Genomic DNA, 21,415 nt, shown 5'->3' on the forward strand with positions numbered 1-21,415 from the left:
CCAGTAAACAAATGGGAAAGACAAACAAAATACCACTATTAACTCTCAAAAGTTTTTCTTGCTTTGGAAGGAACATTAAATTTTTTCGAAAGATCAGTGGTTTTTTATGAAAGTCTATTTAAATGTACCACATTACTAGCTATTGTACTGATAATCTCATCCATGATTATTGGTTAGTTGATTACATGTTTGAACCAACTACCTCTGAAATGCAGCTCTAACTTTCTGCTCTGGCACTCAAGGTAAAGAAGCAAAGATCATGTGACTAGATTTTTCTTCAAATGCATTATTTAGTAATATTTTCACCAGCAAGTCATATGCTAATAATTTTGATACTGTGCTTAAGTCGAGCAGACTCAGATGAAAACCCTCTGATCTGAGAATAAACTCACTAATGCCTTTGCCTGGAAGTTCATTTAGGGCTTCCCAACTATACATACACACAAATTTAAAAGTCTAAACAGGCTACTGATATCCTGAAATTAATTTAGGAAGAGATTAAGATCTTCAGTGAGTCCTGTACTTTCTTCCCCACCCAATACACTATGACACTGAACAGAAGATAGACTTGGTTGAGCCCTGCAGACTCATTGCTCTGATCAGCTTCAGAGCTGCTTATTTTCAGGTTACCACATCTATTGGTGACACATAGCTAAACTTACACTTTTAAGAATGACGAATGTAAACACACTGCAAGAAGTTACCAATTAAAATGCACGCTGGATGCAACTGCATGAAGGTAGAGTCTGCTGCATCCAGGCAACAGCTTAGCAAGATGAAAGTAATTCTGCACAGACACAGAAGTCCAAACTCTGCCAAGTTGTGAAACTGAGACTAATCTTCTGGATATCTTTCCAACAACGCTACAATAACATGTCTCATTTATATTTAAATTAAGGTGTGTAATTTAAGACTTTAAGCATTTATAGAGAGACTTCAGAGACCTAATATTGTAATAGTTATATTTTAGATGACCGGCCTTACCAAGGTCATGGATATGCAACTCTGATTTTTTGCTTGGAGCAAAAGCTTTTTGCTTTGAGCAAAGCCTGGTTTAGCCTCAGGAGATTAATCTATTAAATTCAAATGTATAAGCTAAATATACTTTATGAATACTGGAATCCCTGCTAGCCCACATTCCTAAAAAACAGTTCATTTTGCTAAATGATTTCAGAGAACCTATTAAAACTCCACCAATGGGTAAAGGGCATCTTAAGCAACTTGGAATGAAGTAAAACACAGCTGTTGAACTGTCTGTATTGGGTTTGCATGAGAAGGTATCAGTAGCTGGGGGGCTAGACAGGTGGCTTCTGTGAGAAGCTGCTGGAAGCTTTGCCCATGTCCAGCAGAGACAATCCTGATGGCTCCAAGACTGAACCTTTCTATTGGTTAAGGCTAATCAAGAATTATAGTAGTGCCCCTGTGATAACATATTTAAGAAGGGAAAAAAGTTACAACAGCTGTCTGAGAAAAGAGATGTGAAAATATGTGAGAGGAGCAACTCTGCAGACACCGAGGTCAGTGGGGAAGGAGGGAGAGGAGGTGCTCCAGGTGCCAGAGCTGGGATTCCCCTGCAGCCCCTGGTGCAGACCATGGTGAGGCAGCTGTGCCCCTGCAGCCATGGAGGTCCGTGGGGATGCAGAGATCCATCTGCAGGCTGTGGAGGAGGTGGATGCCTGAGAGGGGGCTCTGACCCCGTGGGAGGCCCATGCTGGGGCAGGGTCCTGGCAGGGACCTGCAGACCCATGGAGAGAGGAGCCCACCCTGGAGCAGATTTCCTGGTAGGACTTGTGACCCTTGGGGGGAATCCACACTGGAGCAGGATGTGCCTGAAGGACTGCACCCTGTCGAAAACTGACCCACACAGGAGCAGTTGGTGAAGAAGTGTTGCCTGTGGAATGGACTCATGTTGGAAAAGGTCATGGATGATGTTCTCCTGTAGGAAGGCCCCCCACTGGAGCAAGGGAAGGACTCCACTCTCTCTGCTGTGGCAGGAACATGTGATAAACTGACTCCCTGGCACTGCTGATGGGGAGCAGGTAGAGCCTGGGAAGGAGGCAGGGGTGGGGGGAAGGTGTTTTTAACATTTATTTTACTTCTTATTGTCCTGCTCTGATTTTGTGAGCAATAAATTCAACTAACAGCCTAAGCTGAGTCTGTTTTGCCAGTGATGGTATTTGGTGAGCAATCTCTCTCCCATCCTTTTCTAAACTCATGAAGCTTTTGATATATTGTCTCTCCCCATTCTGCTGCAGAGAGGAGTTAAAAGAGGGGCTTTGGTGGGTGCCTGGCACCCATCCAGAGTCTGCCCACCAAAATGTCTTAAATTCCTTCTTACCTCTGGTAGTCCATTTGAAGCTACAATACCAGCAGAATTCAAGAAAGGAATGAAGCTTGTGAAATACACATTTTTGACCTAAAAAAAAAGGAAAAAATGTAACACTCGGAAGGTAGCGAGTCAGCCATGCATACGCTGCTTTCACATCTTTAAATCAAGAAACTGAGACATTTCCGTAATGCACTGTGGTTTGTTTTCAATATAGCAAGAACAAAAGTTGTTATATATCCAAAACACAGTGATATGTAAGCACGCAAATACAATCCTTTGCTGGAATACTAAGTGATTAAACTGGAAAAGAACTGCACTCTTTCCAGCCCTCTCACATTTCTGCTTCCATCATCCATCTGGATATTCAAAAATCAGTCCTTTTTACACAGAAATAGATTTAACAGCAGAGGAAAAGGCGAATGGGGTCTTTTAAGATCTCTCAGAGAAGCAATGTGCTTTTTGCATACATTTTCTCATCATGGGATGCAGCTGTGAAACTCCATCAGAGCAGCCCTGCATCCATATGCTACATGCTGTGATCAGCCTGTAGCTTCACACCGTATTTTTCACAATTCAGTTACCCTGGCAAAATTATTGCCCATACCAAAGGCCTTGTTTTGGGTGGTTTTCGTTTGTTTTTTAAACTACTGACTAGAGAAACTATAGAATGGTAAAATACCTTCACTACTGAAGGTAACTACTTGACATAGTTAGGCTGGCATAAATAATGACATTTTTTAAAAAAGAATACTTTAATATTTTTCTAAACATATTCCAGATGGAGTCTACCAGCAAGATCTATCAGACTTTAAAGTGCAGGCATTACCTCATCTAAATTACAATCATGCTCTTTACAAAGGATTTCGATAATTTTTGTGTCAGTATCAAGCTGCTTTGCAGTACGTGAACTCCTGTTCTGACCTCTTCTTGGAGTGCGAGCTGAACCATTTACAGTCACTGCAGACACAGAAGACTCTGGAAAGATATTCAAAACCATCACAAGGTTAGAGACATCTTAAGAAAGAAGAAATTTAAGTTATTAAACCTAGAAGATTCTTTTTCTCATATACTTTTTCAGGTCTCCCCCTTAAATATATTATCTTTTTCATACACTCACCTAGGTAAGAAACCTTCATTACAGAAAATCTATACTAATGGGAAGTTAATTTTTAAATTCCTGTATCAGTATTTTCACTTCTTGTTTTGAAGAAACTACTCTAACACAGAATGTAACAGCACTTTCTGCAAGTAGCTTTAACTGAGAATGTTTTGCAAAGCTAGGAAAGCCTTATCTTTTCACAGATCAGTAACTATTTTTAAAGAAGTATAAAACAAGAAGCTGAAGGACAATAAATCAATGCAAGACTTAAGTGATGGTGGGAACCTTGAATATGGTCCTGGAGGGAATTCCTACTCTCCCCAAATATCCCCAGACACATAAACAGAAACAAACAAGACTGCCTAGAAGAAAGCATCAAAAAACCTTAATACAGCGAGGTAATAAATATTTCATTTTGTTAAACTCAAAACAGATGGCTTAAATGTCTGAAATATGTGAATTATATTAATAACATACATTAATATGATTAAATATTGTTGGTTTAAACCTGACACTGCAATCAGCATGCTGCTCTCACCTGTAATTTCATTTGCATTTGACAACTGTTCTGAGAAACTCTGACAAATTACACTGCAGAGGTGGCTGCATCTTAATCCCCTTAGCCTTAGTCAGATCATAAAGCTTGACATCATTTATCACAACACAAAGCCTCTTGGTCACGAGGCTTTGAACAATGCATGGTGTTATTCCCTCAAAGAATGCAGAGCTGTTTGACAGTTCATACACAGCTTCATGTCAGAAACCCAGCGCTTTGCACTTAGGACAGTGACACTCACATCTGCCATTTAATCCCAAGTGGCAGAATTTTTTTTTTTCAAGATATGATGCACAGAACCAAACTGTTTCTAAAATGAGCTCCTATTCTGCAGAGTTTCACTAAGAAAAAATAAATCAGTGTGAACACAGAATTCAAAACCAGGTACTTTCAATTCAGTAGTTTTTGAAAAGGATCTGCTTTATAACACCTGAAATAAGCAGCAGCATATATGTCTATCCTACTAGGAAGGACAAATTTAAATTCAAAATAGTACTGGAGGAAAGCAGGATTTGCTTGTTCTAAGTCCATCCTTTTCCCCTTTATTCACATTCACATTAGAATAAGAGCAAGGTTATTTGTTCTTACCTGCAACAAATAATCACTAGATCAGATAAATATCCTCCAAAACATAGAATTTGAAGAAAACAGTAGTGAATACCTTATCTATTCCATGACATTACAACTCAGGTGGATGTTTAGTTGCCAAAGAAAGAAATAAAGCAAATAGATTTAGGCTAAATATACTAGGATTCCATCTTAACCCACCAGAGGATAAACTAATCAGTATAAAAAGTGTGAGTCACATCCTGTGGCTCCAAATATTTCAGTACATTAATTCCATAGCTTCCTGAAGAAAATAGCTCAAATAGAATTCTATCTTTGAAAGTTGCTATAAATATTTACTTTCTTTACCTTTCTAACAAGGTTTTCCAAGTTTTAGATACAAAAACTTAATGGATAAAAACTTACTGCTGAATAGAAGTTTTTATAGAGAAGATCCATTATATTTTTACTTAAAATAGTGAAACTTGCAATAGCAAGCAGGATGCAATAAAAGCAAAGCTGTCTACATTTTACCTCTACTCTTTTGAGCTGCTATCCACTGTATATTTGTTTTAAATATCTGTACACTCCAGTATCTTCTACATTTCTGCTGTTATACATCAATAAAATGAGTCATACTGCCACATTTCCCTTTTGTAACTCAAGACAAACCTAAATAACAGTTCTCAGTTATAATCTACCCAGAACCTGAATTATTTTACCAAATTAGACTTGCTGTTTTAACAAGTCTCTAAAAAATTAGTAAGGGGAGAGGAAAAATTATATTAAATATACTGCCACATTCAGGTAATTGAATTCAAGTTCACTATCATGTAAATTTAACTAAAACAGAAAAAATGCATTTTGATAAGCTCAAGAAGTTTTATTATGTTAATTATGAATGGTAGCATGGCTAATAGAAATTTAATAAATTTAATTTCTACTTCAATGAAAAAAAGCAAAAAAATCTTACTATATGGTTCCTTGAGCATAGCAGGAGGTGACAGTTTGATAAAATAATCTAAGACACACAGCAACAACTGGAAAGAAATCACCAGGTCATCATCCACTTGCAACACTTTACCTGCAAATATATAAAAAGGAATAGTAAACCTTTTTAAGAATGTTTGACTTAATTTTAGAAGTAATTTTATAAAACAGAGATTTGGAAGTTCATATAGTAAAACACTACCACTAGAATTCAGGAAGCATCATACAGGATGCCAGTGTTCTTTAAAGGCTCTTGACTTTAATACTCCTGGTGCTTCAGTTCGTGGCTTTAGACAGCATACACACAAATAAAATCACTGTGTACAAAATCCTGCCCTCAGTGCTCAGTCCTGATTTCTCTTTTTTTACTGTAGAGGAAAAACCTTTTACTTCTGTGTAATTCCTCCATGCTTTCTTTTTTTGTGGTCTTATGTAAGCTTTTTGAAAGCTACTAAATATTCAGAAATCAGGAGTTGCTAGTATACAGTGAAGAGAAATTCAAAACATGCTATCACGCAGTAGGCTCAGCCTATCAAATTTTTATGAAATTACTTAAAAGTCACACAAGTAATAGCATAAAGAGCAGTTTTAGAGCTGCATTTTCCCCAAATTATGACTCATATGCTAGAGAAGATATACAGGATCTTCGCAAGACAGTGTGTATTGCCATGAAAAATTTAGGAAGTTGATAGTGATTCTGAACAGCTACAGATCGACCTGTGCTCTACTTACACGTGCAATTTTTATATTTATTTTCTATCAGAAGTAGGAAGCATTACCCAGGCTCTTCTGATGCTACAACTATTTTCTAGTAAATTCTAGATTTCTTTGTTCTCAAGAAAAGGCAGGCTAAAAAAACCTTTCGTGGGTTTTGCTTTATGCTTATGCTTGGAGAATTCTAGTGACAAAGCTCCACAAAATTCAGCTGACCCAAGTCTGATTTTGATATCAGAGATGCATGTACTTCACTGATAACACACACCTGCAGTAAGCAGCACTTGAGATATGTAATTCATTCCTTTTAGTAGGAATACAATGAGACAGGAACTCTTTGGACTAGTATAAACGTTTCATCACTCAACATCAACTATAACATACACCTTTTCAAAAAAAGATTTGTAACATTCAAAGGACATGCTTTCAGAAGCTTACTATAATACCTCATTATTATTTTTTATTAAATTATGTATATTTATTATATATATAAGCTTATTTTTAAAAATATGCCAGTTTTTTAAGGTAATTATCCATTATTAAAATGCTGGCAGACTACAAAGCACCTCAGAATAGACTTAAATACACAACAGCAATGTTTAAAGTAAACGAAAAAAAGTCACAGAAATTTTAGAAAGCCTAATATATATGTTTATATACAGAGAGCCTATCAGTGACAAGAACAGCCAAACTGTATATAAAGAAATATTATTAAGCAGTTAGAAAAGCCAGGCAATCAAAACATTCAGGGTCTGTACAATACTTAGTTGTAATAAGGATACTAGTCTCTTGCTAGACATGTAAAACAAACTCACTCACTTTAAAAATATTCAGAAAATTACTGTGTTTTAACCAAAACTCACCTTTTGCCAGCAAAAAAGTAATCCAGTAATTTTTTAGGACTAATACAGAACTGAGTTCAGCAGAAATCCTGCAGGGAAACAAAAATACTTTGCATTCATAGCTCTGTAATAATTTAAACTACAATGTCTGAAAACATGTTTCAATCTATGGAACTATTTAACAACATGCTTGACTCTATTTCCCATAGAATTAAGTTTACTAAAAACCTCATTCCATTCCCTCTGTAATTATTTGAAAAACACATTTGAAAAACTTAAGTCCCTGTAAAGCCATTCAAGAACAAGAAATATCTGTCTCATCCTCAGAAAAGAAAGGGAATGTAGACAATTCATTGAACTGCTCTGAGCTGCCTTCTCCTGTGCCTTTGACTAATGCCCTCCTCTCCAGCCACAGCATGAACTCAGGCTCATTTGGGACTTGTTAAGGCACCTTTCAGCACACTCATTTGCTGCTGGGATTAGGAAGCTCAGTCTCCAGCCAAATGTTCATTCCCAGCATGCTGAGACATACGTCATTGGGTGCCAATCCCTCATGGAGGAGGGACAGATATATAAAATATATATAAATACAATATGATGCATATCTACTTATATATACATACACATATATAGACACTATATTTTTTATAAAACTATACCTATATAATATACATAACATGTACAGATCACAGCTACAGAGATGTATAGATACTCGCTATAACATATATATAATTTTTGCATCTCCTATCATCTCATTGAAATTCAAAGTCCACACTAAATCTAAAGTAAACACACAGCACACTATGACTTAGGTCAGTCCTGAAGGGTTAAAAGATAGCATGCCATTATGTTTTATGTCTTATTTTGACAAACACAATTTAGGAAAATCAAACTTACTCACTACTAGGTTGTTCCAGATAAATAAGGCCACAAGTCCTAGAAAATCAAAATAGATTCTTATTTTTGAACATGCTTCTGCAAGCAAACTATGCAATATCTTTGACTTCAATGTAGTTAAAAAAATTACACCGGTTCACAAAACATTTTTCTAATTAAAAAAAAAAAAAGATGACTCAAAGAACATATTTACAACAGATCAACTATAGCCCTGCCAACCCTGAATAATGTTTTTGTTTGCATATTTATGTCAAAGCTTAGACAAACAATTTTTTAGCAAAACAATTTTAACTTCATAAAATAAAATTGCTTTCTCCAATAAAGACAAGATTTGTACATACATTGTTACCCAGTGTTTTGCACAACACAGTAAAGCGTGCTGCAGCTGCACAAAACACTCTATAAAAGGGCAATTTAAAATTTTAAATTTTAGTATTTCTTCAGTGTCAGTGCAAGTCTTGTGGTGTAATGCTGCTTTCCAGTTATTTTAGGTAAATACTATTTCAAGAAAAAAAATCAGTTTATGCAAAAACAAGCTAGGATATATATGCCTTCATTCTATAAACTACCTACCCCTTTCAAAGGTTATTTAAGAGATATTTGAGAGTCTTTTGTGATTCAGAAGGCAAAATGTTAAATTAAAAAAATTATTTAGATAGCAAACCAATCCTCTTTATATCTGTAAAAAGCTTATAGTGAGTAGCAATCACTCGTCATGCTACTCTTACTACTGTTTGTACTGCATGCAACAAGGGGGTTGTTAACACAGCATTGTGATAGTTATGGAGTAGAATGTAAGGTGTTTATTTAATGCAAGTAAACAGCTCAATTTCACTGTTCTGCAAATATTAGCACACACAGTTTAAATGGGCTTCTATAACACACAGTTTAAAAAATTCAAATACTTAAATGTTGACAAAGAAATCAATTTCAAAATGAAAAAGCATACACTACCTTTCAAACTTGTGGTATAGTGCAAATAATACATCGTATTTCTTTTTCAGCCTTGATACAGTGCTATCAACTTTAGTGCTTACAGTATCCATGTTAACATCCACCTCTTTCAGAAACTGAAAAAATGTGCATACACTGAAAAAAGAAAGAAAAAGAGATGACATATTATCATAACTTGTGAAAACAAGTGTTCTGAAATAGCTCTTAAAAAAGAGAAAATAAAAACACATCTCCATGAAAACCCACTGCCTTATGTCACCAGACTCCAACACGTTCTTACTGCTATTACCAATGACCGAGCCCTTGTCCTGGGAAACATTACTTGCTTACCTGGAGCCTCACCTTTACATCTTCCAGACACAGGAATACTGTTCAACCTGGCAGCAGAGCTATGTCACGACACAGGCTCTACTACAGACAGAAAGTTTTCTTGCCTAGCACCGATGTTATCTCTGGAAGTCAGAATTTGCTAACTAGACACGCCTTTGTTCTTGCACTGCTGGTAATACCATAAATATCCAGCACACACCTCTCAGCTCTCCTGCTCTGCTTTAGAAATGCCCCTACTACTCTAAGAACATGAACCTTGGGTCCACCCATGCTAAAGAAAGACCTAGAAGATGAACGGATTATGCAGAATTTCAGATCTTCCAACAGGACATCTCCACCATTTGAAAATACTATTACACAAGGGATCAAAGTTCTCCCTGCTCATCTGTGTTATATTATGGCCATCAAGGAAGCATTTTGTTATGCTCATAACTAAAATGAGCAGATTGCTAAAATTAAAGAAGAGGAAGCTATCAAAAATTTCCAACTACTTCAACTGTATCAAAAATATTTTGATCCTCTATCAGAATATAATATTCTGAGAGACTTTTTGATCTTTGTCAGATTAAAGATGCAAGATACAAAACCAGTCAGAAGCTCATTTAAGAACTCTTATCATGGATTGAAAGATCTTTCCAATATATCTGAAGGCTCTAGAGGATGACCAGTAGAAATCTCTGCCAATTTGACCTTATTGCGAGAAAAAGCCCAGGGCTAACAAGCAATGGAGTATTGCATCACAATCAGCAGAGTAACAGTTTACTCTTTGACACCCTAAGGGGAAAAAGTCTCCCAGTTTTCAGCACAGGTTGGCCTGTGGAATTTGGGTGGAACATGCTGAATGTCACGCTGTTCCAAGGCAATCAACACTGAAGAGATTAAGCCAAAACATTGGACCTGACCCTGCTCTGGGAGATGATGTAAGGTAGAAGGCAGCACGGAGAAGTCTAACCATAACAGATCACTTCAAGGAAAAGGATGTTCTTGCCCAAGACTGAGGTTATTGCCAGGACTCAGCCTCCTGCCTTAGAGCACCGAGAGGCTCTGCTCCTGTGCATGCTTTCCACACACAGCACAATTCCTAGGCAGATGGCACTGGAATTCTTTCCTTAGATTAATTTAACACAAGGTTGATGTTCCCACCTAAATTTACTTTAACAGCAGATACTATAATCTTAAGTTCTGCATTATAAACTGAATTAATATACAATATAACATTACCACTCTCCTAGCAAAAACAGTGTATGAAAATACAAAGTTTAGCCTGGCATTGAAATGTTTGAGAAAGAGCAGCATGCTGGCAAACTGTTTGAAGAGTAACATTTTTTTCCCCCACTTCTTGATTTAACCTAAGCCTCATGATGGGAAAAAGGTTTTCTGGAAAATCGTCATACAGGGAAAGAAAGAAATATCTTAAATGCAGTTTACACCAACCTAAACTGATAAATACTTCAGGGAGAGCAAGAACAAGAATGAGGTGAGTGATACAACCAAAACCAAGCACAGATGAATCAAACAAGTATTACTGCTTCCTAAACTAAAATATGACAGAAGAACTTCTAGTTTACCAATATATTCAGAATTTCCATAATTAACCTTCATTGTAAAATCAACTATTCTGATATGCACAAAGATTCACTATACTTTAAAAACATTGTCTTTATAAAAATGTGGACAAGTCAATTGTTGAAATCTAAATTCACATACTTAAACTCACTTACCTCATGTTTATACTTTTCAAAAGTTCAGTGAAAGTAAATGTCACTTCATCCAGATCAATTGCTACAATAAAGATACATACTCCCCATGTTTCCTTTTTCTTTTTGTTACAAGCCTTTTTAAAAAAAAAGAGAGGAAAAAGTTTTTATTAATAAAAAAAATGGTTAATGCATGGAAGGTAATCATTTGTCCAAACATGATTAGAAATGGTTAAACAAAACATCCTCAAACAAATATTTGACTGGTACAGCCAATTATTTGATAATGGAAAACCATTCCAGGTTTTACGATGCAGGTAAAAGACCAAGCATTTCAACTCTTATTCCTACAGTACAAGATAAATTTTACCCATATAATTCAGCAAAGCTTTGAAATACAAGCTTTGGTTCCATGGAATGTTTATGCAAAGCAGAAGTCATGATTCCATTTTTTTTTTCCTAAATTACCATATTTGACCATAACAAAACACTGAAAGTTACACAGTAAGAAGCCAAGCCATAAAAGCACAAATGAAATCTTTACAATGGCAGGCAATAAACACTCATAAGTGAGTACAGCTGTGTCAACCACTCATCACTGCTAAACCACAAACCCATCTCTGCTCAGTAAACCATGATAGTAACAAGCACTTCCAGCCATTTTCCAACATACATCTACATTAAAGATCTGCCTTCTGCTATTTAGAAGGTGAAAGTTATAACCAATCATCCTTGATCAAAAGAAGCCAACCCATAGTGACAGACACGGCATCCACATGGAGTAGAACTCCTGATGATGGTTCACAAGCCACTCACTTGGAGCCAGACAGGCATCACTTAAGTTTCCAATACCCTTCCACCAAAACAGCAACTCAGTGGAAAACCCCTGAAGAACAATGACTTGCAGAAGCATGGAAAAACATGCAGATATATCCCAAGACATAACCATAACAGATCACTTCACCCAAGATTATGCAGATATATCCCAAGTTTTGGGAACAAAGATATCTTGAAAACAGAGCTAGGCAGGGGGGAAGGCCAGAACTGCAGAAACAGCCCACTTGTCAAATACTTTTCAGAAGTCCAGCATCCCTGTAAATAAAACTCCACCACCACGCAGGCCCACAGCAAAGGAGCAGGATCTGAACACATTCTCTGCAGCTCTAGGTCTGACATGACATCTGTTGGAGGACAGAGATGAAATGGAGCAAGGGAATGGAAACACTGCATTCCTGCTCTTCTGCACTGCTTAGCTTTAGCCCACTCCTTGGCCTACTTTTTTATCCTTTCCCTGATTATTCCACCTAGTTGCCTCCTAGACAACACCAATGCAGGGGCCTGCTCACTCTGGAAAATGTTCCCCAAAGGCAGTAAGAGTAAGATTGCACCAGACCTAACTCACTCAATTTTATGTGATCTTCTAAACTCACTCCAAAATCCTCTGCACCGTCAGCATCCACTCATCCACCTTGCTTAGTCAGCACTGTAACCATGACCAATAATGGCACTGTGCCCATAAATGATACAATTTCACAAATATTGCCAACTTTTTTTTTTCTTTGCTCTGTGTCTTTCTTGGGAACAGTATTTATATATCAGGGAAGACTGGCTGGGGGCCTTCTCCAAGAACAAAAGTTTTCACTTGCTTGTGCAATTGTTAAGTTATAGAACAGGCTTCAATGCAAAACTAACCAGCCACCCTCAACAACGTGGTAACTGATACTTATTAAAGTCACTATTTTCTTCCTGCATTCCCTGCATTCCTATTTGAGCGTTTCTACAAATCATGACTCCTTGCACACGAGAAAATTATTTTGCAATAAGCTATTAACAGGCTGAGATGCATTTGTTGATACATAAAGGGATATAAAAATTGTGAAGGTTAAAGCTAGCTAGTGAACTACCAGGCAGGATGGCTACTCACACTGAGCACACCCCTGACCCTGGAGTCAGCTGACCTTGTTTAATAAATAATTTCCTTTCACTCCATGCTCCTGCAAACTCACACCACGATGTTGTCCTGTAAATACAACATCTTATGGGGCAGGAGAACTGAGTGCTACCAAGTGGTGAAATTGTTCCTGGTTTGTTGCCTATCCAAACAAGCCTAGCTTTCCTGGGCAGCCTAGCTCAGCTCTGGCAGGATGAATGCTAGAAGGCCATAGCAATGATAGGGGCGAGGTCTGGTTTTGCCAGAATGACCTTTAAACTCCTTGTCCAGCATGGTTGGGGGTAACAACTCATTTGTTTCTACCATTACACAAGAAGGCAGTCTCAGAGGCAGCCTAGCAATCCAGGAGATTCAAACCATTAGAGTGAGCCAAACTCCAGTATTAAGACTACTCCCACATCCACTGCTGATGGTAGAGGATGCTTTGGACACCTCCTCAACACAAGATGTTGGATGACTGCTGGCCTAACAAGAAAAATTACACACAACTCAAGAAAAATAGATTATGGGTTGGGGTTTTTTTCTAGTAGAAAAGAAAAGGTGAGCAGCACCTGAGCATGCCTGTCTTGTAACATAACTGAGAGAGGAAGGAGAGGAAAACGTGAAAGAATACCAGACTGGGACTATCCCACCAGCTACTGATGGTTAAAACAACCATAGACACAGGTAAACTGCAGTTTTCTCAGAAAAGTAAGGTGTCTGCCATAGCCATGCACGAAGACTCCAGTGATTTTAATCCCTAATTATTTTTATGGTTTAATCCAGCTAGTAACTAAGTACCACACAGCTGCTTGCTCACTTCCCATCCCTGCAGTGGGGAGGAGTGTCAGAAACCAACCATCATAGCTTGAAAAAAGAACAGTTTAATAACTCAACCAAAATAAAATGCAGGAATAATAACAACAACATTAATAATAATAGTAATGGAAATGAAAAACAGGGAGAGGCATAAAACCCAATAGAAACAAGTGATGCTCAATACATTTGCTCACCACACACTGACCAATGCCCAGCCCTGAGCAGCAATCAGCAACTCCCAGCAAAACTCCAGCAATTTATATAGTGGGCAGGACGTTCTGTGGTATGGAATACCCCTTTGGCCAATTCAGGATGCTTGTCCTGGCCATGTTCCCTCCAGATCTTTGTGTGCATGCCCACTGGCAGAGCATGGGAACCTGAAAAGTCCTTGACTTAGGGCAAGTACTACGTAGCAACAACTAAAACCCCAGTGTTGTCAACATTCTCATACTAAATCCAAAACACAGCACTATATCAGCTACTGGGAACAAAATCAGCTTTATTCCAGCTGAAACCAGAACAAATACAAACATCATGGGGTAGGAGAAGGGGAGAAGAGATAAGGAGATGTCTTCCCACTCATAAGTACTCTCCTCTTCATACCCCTTCCCTCCCCAAATTCACTTCTTTCCTACACAAATGAGTTAAAATTGACTGCTGAACAAAAAACACAGCAGCATCACTCCTTCCAACTGTTCTGCTTTGTTTACAGCCAAAGCAGATGATTCATCTCAGATGGACTTGAATACATGGGAATGAAATTAAGACAAAGTCATAGCCAGGAATTAATTTCTGAGGGTTTTCTTCTTCACCAGTCTGACTCAAGATCTTTGTTGATACCGCATCACTACAGAAAATGGGCAGGGCAACAGTTCCACATCTGCCCTCGGCTGTCCTTTAGTTTCAGTAAGATGACTTCCAGTGACCTTAATTCAACTCATCATGAAGCAAAGCCTACCTACCAATCATTAACTCTAAGATTATTTAACACCTAGTAGTCTACATAGATTGCTTTCTCTTTTTATCATCTTTTATTTAGGATTCCAAGGAACCAATGCTATAACTTCTGGTGACATAGGTCAGTTCTGTTGAATCAATATAGTTTTCTGTAGGAAAAGATCTAAAACTCTCACAAAATCTTTCAAAATATTTCTCATTCTGGACTTACCATTACTTTCATTCGGTTTGATTTTTACCAGATGACTAGTTTATTTAAATCTAGTGAAAACAACCTGGGAGGAGTCATTGGCTTAAAATGTTTATCCAAAACTTAACTACTGTAAAATGGGATTCTTGCTTCTCTTCTTTCCAGATGTAGCTGAAAGGTGTTAAAGGCACTAAGAGAAATAACTTCTGCTCTCTGCCTCCAGAGGTTCTCCAGTGCTAAACCAGTCCTGAGGCAGAGATGGTCACAGGAAGTCTCAGCTCTAGTATACAGCTAGAGACGTTTACTCTTCTGCTGACACTGATAACAATTTTAATAACAGCCTACAAAAGTGATCCAGGAATAGAAACTTCAAATGATGCCGTGTAAAAGAAGATCAAGGGAAATGTATGTGAGAAACATGCAAACACAGATGGATACTTGAATCAAATGGGATATAGGATGTCTCACTGTAAATACCAAGCACTTGATTTTTGAAGAGGAAGATGCGGAACTTGGCTTACTAAAACCAAATCTCAGTTACAACATTCCAATCAATATAGAGAAATAGCTTGATGGTACAAGACATTTGTTAGAGAGAATCCAAAGGAGGCTACAGAGATGACCAGGGGGCTGGAGAGAGTTGGGATTGTTCAGCCTGAAGAAAAGGAGGCTTCAGAGAGTTCTTACAGCATCTTCCAGTACCTAAAAGGAGCTATAAGACAGCTGGAGAGGGTCTTTTTACAAGGACATGTGGTGATAGGACAAGGGGGAATGGCTTCAAACTGAAAGAGAGCAGGTTTAGATCAGGTACTAGGAAGAAATTCTTTGCTATGAGGGTGGTGAGACACTGGCACAGGCTGACCAGAGAAGCTGTGGATGCCCCATACCTGGCAATGTTCAAGGTCAGGTTGGATGGGGCCCTGAGCAACCTGGTTTAGTGGAAGTTGTTCCTGCCCATGACAGAGGGGTTGGAATAAGATTACCTTTAAAGGTTCCTTCCAACCCAAACCATTCTGACTTTACATGTTTATGATTACAGTGGGTGGAAGATGACTGGAGAACAGACTCAATAAGCTCTCACAATAGAAAACTGTTCAGAATAGAAACCTGCAGGAAAAACATTCCAGGAGAAAAAAAAAATCTGTGACCATTATAATCCCCGTCTACATATAAGAAATTCTGTGCAAAGATAGATCCTCCATTTTTCAGCAATACCAGTTTTAGATATTCTATTGAACATTATCTAGGATGGAAGATTATTATTATTTCTTAGCAGATGAGATCAAATTCAAATATAATACCAGCTAAAAGTAATGAAGTCAATGGAAAGTATTGAACTAGTTAAAATAGTTCCTCTGATATGCAAAGTTCCCTTACACTTTTGCATGTAGCCAGACTGGAGGGGTCATCAATCTCTCCCCACGATAGGCATAAGATGAGTAAAAAAAGAAACTCTATACCAGCTGCCTGAGCTTTTAAAGTGCAAGGGCACATACAAGCAATGCATCTGCTGCTAAGATACTGAATATCACCAGCAAGAGGCCATGGTGATGATTTGTTTGTTTTGGGACTTTCAGTAGCTCTTCTTTTTTTAATAACAGAAGATCCTAAAATATCTGTAATTTTGCTTATCCATCCAAAGCTTCAATGAATTCAGGTTCAGTTCAGCTCCAGTTCTACAAACTAGAGACAAAGTCTAGACAGAAAACACTTTATTAGCTCATATGTGTTTCACACTTTTGCCAAAAGCAAGAGGCCTCTCTGTCTTTTACCGTGAGGATGAGGTGGCTTGCCAATTATAATATTCTCTTTTTAATAAGAAACCACAACCAAAAGAAATTGATTTAATTTAAATGTGAAATTTTATGGACTGGGGACACTCAGCCTGCTGAACTCTTTTGTCTATACAAACCAACCTTCCATATTTAAGTAGTCTTTATTTCATTCCTCTACTTAAACTACAGTTTACCTTGTACATTTTCTTCACTAAGAAAGCAGTTCAACTCCTGCACAAATCAAGTGCTCTGCAGCACCTGCGTACCAGTGTAAGTCACCAGTGGGGGAGAATTTCAGGATGTAAAATAAGTAATTAGAGACAAGAAAAAACGCCTAAAACATCTTCATATGCTAGAGACTTTCTGAGGGAAAAGGCAGCAATAACACATTTCTCACGGGGAACAGAATTGGCTGGTACAGAATTTTACGCCACTGGCTTGAATTATAACAGAAACAAATTAGTACAGTACTTGGGGGAAAAATACATGGGCAAATAGAGCTAAACTAGGAAAACCTGAAACCTAACTATGCAGACTGCAGATCTTTCACCATGACAATTTTTTAATAGCGAGTTAGACAAATACTTGATAAAAACGGCTCAGGAATTCCTGAGGCGGAACAGCTGAGCTGCAGCAGGAGAACAGTGAGCCACATTTCCTAAACAGTGCTATGAACAGCCAACAAAAAAATGGAGCTCCTACCCACGCACCACATATTACAGCCAACTAAGATGATGAGCTCAAAGCATACCAGACCCTACGCCTTAGGGTCCTTGGCAGACTCCAAATTCTACCAATTTCCTAAACCACTTAAATTTTCTTTGGAGAAGTTTGGTTCCAATTTAGTCACCATATCATCTGTTCCTCACACAGGTTCTTTCCAATATATTCAGCAACAATTTGCTCAAGCTTTTTTTTTCCTGCTTATATCACCCCATATTCTTCTTCAGATTCTCATTTTGTTGTTCTCTACTAAAACAAACAGTAGCAGAACATAACAAACACTCTGAGCTTTTTCATAGCAGTATTAGTACGGCTTCCTGGACTACTTCTAATATCCCTTACAGCAACAAACACATACAGCTAAGCAAAGTACATTAGTAATCCCACTAAATCTATTCATTCCATCTAGAATTTAGAAGCACTATTGGTTCATAATACAGATTTCAAGAGAGTTACAAAAAATTAAGAGTACGAGAGAAGCAAGGATCAGAGCCAACGTTAAGCCAACAACAATCAGCTGAAACTAAGACTGTAAAAACTACAACTGTTTATCCAGGTAGCTTGGTTTAAAAAAGAAAAGAAATGATATAACAAAAACATTTGTATGACACCAATGAAAAGCTCTTGTTTAGACAACGCTTCCATGTTCACAATAAGCTTGCGTGGGAGTTCATCAGATATCAAAAGAATTTAAAAAGAAACATCTTTCTGATTACACATCAGACACTTTTCTTCCCCACACACACCAAGAGTGCTGATGCAGCATTTGGGGTTCTAAGAGATTCTGAGTTACCATTTTATTGTAGAAGAATGTCATTAAACTTGGCATTAAACAGAGGAAAGTTTTAATGTTCTCCCACTATGAAGGAAAATACCACCATATTTAACAGACAGCTGTAGTGCTTTTAAACAATCTCTCTCTTCAGATATAGTTTTTACAACTACAGGTCAGTCACATTTTCCAGAAAAGTTGTGTTACCATCTTTCTCTTGTCACATTTCTTCTCCTCTACACCTCTCAAAGAGGTTCAGCTATTTCAAGGACTCACAGCCCAGCTGCACTAGGGTGCAGCTGTATATCCTTGACTCGCACACTGTGGAAACAGATAAATGAAGAACACTGCAAGGAAAGCTACAGTGCGTGGAAAGAAAGTGCCAAGATAAGACAGCTGAAATTTCACAGTATCATCACTAGAAGCTCAAATGCTCAAAATAAAAAATATCAGTGTGGAAAGGTGTGACATCCTGAAGGAAGAAAAGCAGTGGCTCCAATGGGCATTCAATCCAGGGAGCAGCAGATAACAAATTCTCTCCTCCTGGCTGATACTTGCCTGGCCAGTAAAATGTCCCACTGAAGCACAGGCATATTTAGGCTGGTAGATCACTACATTCTAGCAACTTTTTGTGTATATGTCCACCAAAAATAATTGGTTTATATTTTTAAGCCACGTGTACCTGGTTTGCAGAATCTCTGCACATGCATCCTAAGCGACTCAGTAAGGACAGTACTACAAGATGTTTTCATTTCAAGTCACTAAATATTCACTGAGCAAAGATACAGCAGATGTTCACGCTACATCCAAACCTAAATCTGCACCCTGAGTATCTGCCAGTTACCACAGTACCTAAAGCCTGGGCCATGCTGCTTCCTAGCTACCACTACAAGCGCCCTTCACATCCTCAGAGATTTGGCAAGCACAATTCTAACATCAACCACAAAAAACAAGGCCAGTGAGCCAAGAAAGGCAAGGTTTCAGGCTTTGTACTCTGTAAATGGCTTGAGAGGGCGATTCTTAGATGCTACCCCTATTTCCATCAGCGGCCTTATGATTTAGGCTTCCTCAAGTCAAACCACCTACATTGCTACACAGAAGTGTTCTGGTAAGTATTTGTCTCAATTGGTGGCCTGCTGTTTAACTTTTTGCTTGAGAACAGAAAGCTGCTACACAGCTTCTGTTCCAGTTCAGAATTGAATAGGTTACTACTGAACCTCACTGATTACAACACATGCAGCTGGTGCTTGCAGGACAAACCCCGAGTCAGCCCTTCCAACATAATACTTTTAACAGAGGGAAGAAAAGAACAGCCTCCTCCTGAATCCCTGCAACTAGAACTAGAGTCATCCTGAGAAGCCAGGCTCACCGTAACAGCTTGACTTGGGAAAAGAAGCAGCAATTAGCCAGGCTGTTAATTTGCTTGACTTCAGAATCAGATGAAGCCTGCTCTCAGCTAGAATAGCAACTCCAGTGCCTTCCAGCTCCCCATGGAGGCACACACGTGACAGATACATCTGTAAGTTTGAGGAAAAAGCCTTGGATTGAAACACAATATAATACAGATTTTTTTCTTCTGCACATTGAAAGGCTCTCAGTATTCAGTTTTAAGTGCAAAACAGATATTAGCTGTATATCATAATGAAGGTCTGGTTCTGAATAGGTAAAGGAAGTAAACTTCAGATGCTGAAAGATTTAAAACACCCCGTATCTTATCTGGCCACTGCTAAGTAACGATCAGTGAAAACAAAACTTTATCTGTAAATGAAATTTACAGGACTATACTGAAACCTGTCTTGTTTTCGTTTCAGTCAAGGGACTACTCCTGTTTTAATTCTTATAAGGAAACTTGACTATGCTTTTAGGTAAATGGCTCCCACGAACATTCACGACCAGAAATTGTATCTGTTACTGAAAGAGCTGTGCACAGTTTCCCTTCCATGCTATGATTACTCTGTGATGCGAATGCATCAATACCTGGTATATCCACACCACAGTTTAAAAAACACAGATAACAAACTATTAGCAGTGACAGCATAGCTGCAGCAGATCAATTCAAGTTGCAGAAGGGTAAGCAGAAGTCAGAACATGTACATCAATGCAAGTCCACACAGTGGGAATAATACCCCAACTAGGTATTATAAAACTGCAACTGGACTCAAAGCTTCTGCCATGATTTAGCTGTATTATAGCTGTTCTCTGAGACAGCTTGTTGACACAGCAGCCACACTGAGGAGAAGGAAAAGCAAAAATCAAGAAAGGAACTAACATTTTATTAATCTGTTTACACATGCCCAATGACTAACTTTGAACGGAAATGCCTCAATGGTAAGCACAGGTTAACATTATGCAATAGGAAAAAAGTTCCTGTTTCTGCAATAGTCATCTCCATACCCTTTCTGCAGCCTCATAAAGGATGCAGGGGGAGAAAAGTACACAGAAACACACAAGACTACATATAAAAAGCTGACTAAGACATATTTGAAATAACTTGCAGTTCGACGAATTAGCTGATTGCATGGTGCTGTTTTCTACCGTCACTTGTTAGCACTCTAAAAGGACTCCTGAGCACGTACCTTTATTACAAAATAATAACAAAAAAGGGAACTAGCGACAGAAGCTAGTTCACACAGACGTGAACATGGTAACATCCCAGTTCAGTCTACCTTCACTTAGAAAAAGCTAAGTCACACTATGTGAGCTTTGGCTGTGGCAGCGAAGTTAGGGCTCAGTATGTGAGCTGGGCACAGGACAGGCGCTATTGCCGAGCGGCGCTACGAGCTGCAGCTACTCACCAGAGCTCCATCCGCTGCCGACAAGCTCTCGTACGTCTTCCACGCTTTCTCCCTCACGCTCTCCGACACCTTCAGCGCATCACAGAGCACGACAAAGTCCGCTTCGCCGACCTCGAGCCTAGGAAAAGCATCACGCATCGCCAGCGGGGACACCGAACCGCAGGGCGACCACGGAACCCGCGCCACCGCTGCCGGAGCCGCCCCGGGGTGACACCGCCCGACAGCCCGGACCGCCGGCACCGAGAGCCGCGGGCGGCCCGCCCGCCCCCAGCCCGCTCCCGGCCCGGGCGGCGCTTACCGGGGGGCGGCGGGCGGCGCGGAGCCGCCGTCGGGGCTGGGGCGCTGAGTCCTGGCGGAGCCCGCCCTGCGCGGGGGCTTGGGCGGCATGGCGGGAGCGGCTGCCGGCAGCGCCCGCCGCGGCGGCACTGACGAGGGGCCGCCGGCTCCCGCTCCCGGCCCCCGCCCGCCGCCCGAACCGCGGGAAAACGGCGTCACCGCCA

The 21,415-nt window shown here is 39.2% G+C and overlaps 1 protein-coding gene across 1 annotated transcript in view; it reads right to left on the reverse strand.

The window, feature by feature from the left end:
• RB1 (RB transcriptional corepressor 1) overlaps positions 1–21,372 on the reverse strand; it is a 72,261-nt gene extending 50,889 nt beyond the window's left edge. The window contains exons 1-9 of the mRNA XM_014868816.2: positions 21,214–21,372; positions 20,916–21,033; positions 10,979–11,091; positions 8,928–9,062; positions 7,974–8,012; positions 7,098–7,165; positions 5,504–5,614; positions 3,156–3,304; positions 2,339–2,416 (exon numbers count right to left, since the gene is read on the reverse strand). Coding sequence (XP_014724302.2) covers positions 2,339–2,416; positions 3,156–3,304; positions 5,504–5,614; positions 7,098–7,165; positions 7,974–8,012; positions 8,928–9,062; positions 10,979–11,091; positions 20,916–21,033; positions 21,214–21,302 — 900 coding nt within the window. The 5' untranslated portion in view covers positions 21,303–21,372. The remainder of the gene's footprint in view (positions 1–2,338; positions 2,417–3,155; positions 3,305–5,503; positions 5,615–7,097; positions 7,166–7,973; positions 8,013–8,927; positions 9,063–10,978; positions 11,092–20,915; positions 21,034–21,213) is intronic.
• Positions 21,373–21,415: the final 43 nt, after the last annotated feature.

Source organism: Sturnus vulgaris, chromosome 2, assembly GCF_052056855.1.
Source record: "Sturnus vulgaris isolate bStuVul1 chromosome 2, bStuVul1.hap1, whole genome shotgun sequence".
NCBI classification, from domain to species: Eukaryota; Metazoa; Chordata; class Aves; order Passeriformes; family Sturnidae; genus Sturnus; species Sturnus vulgaris.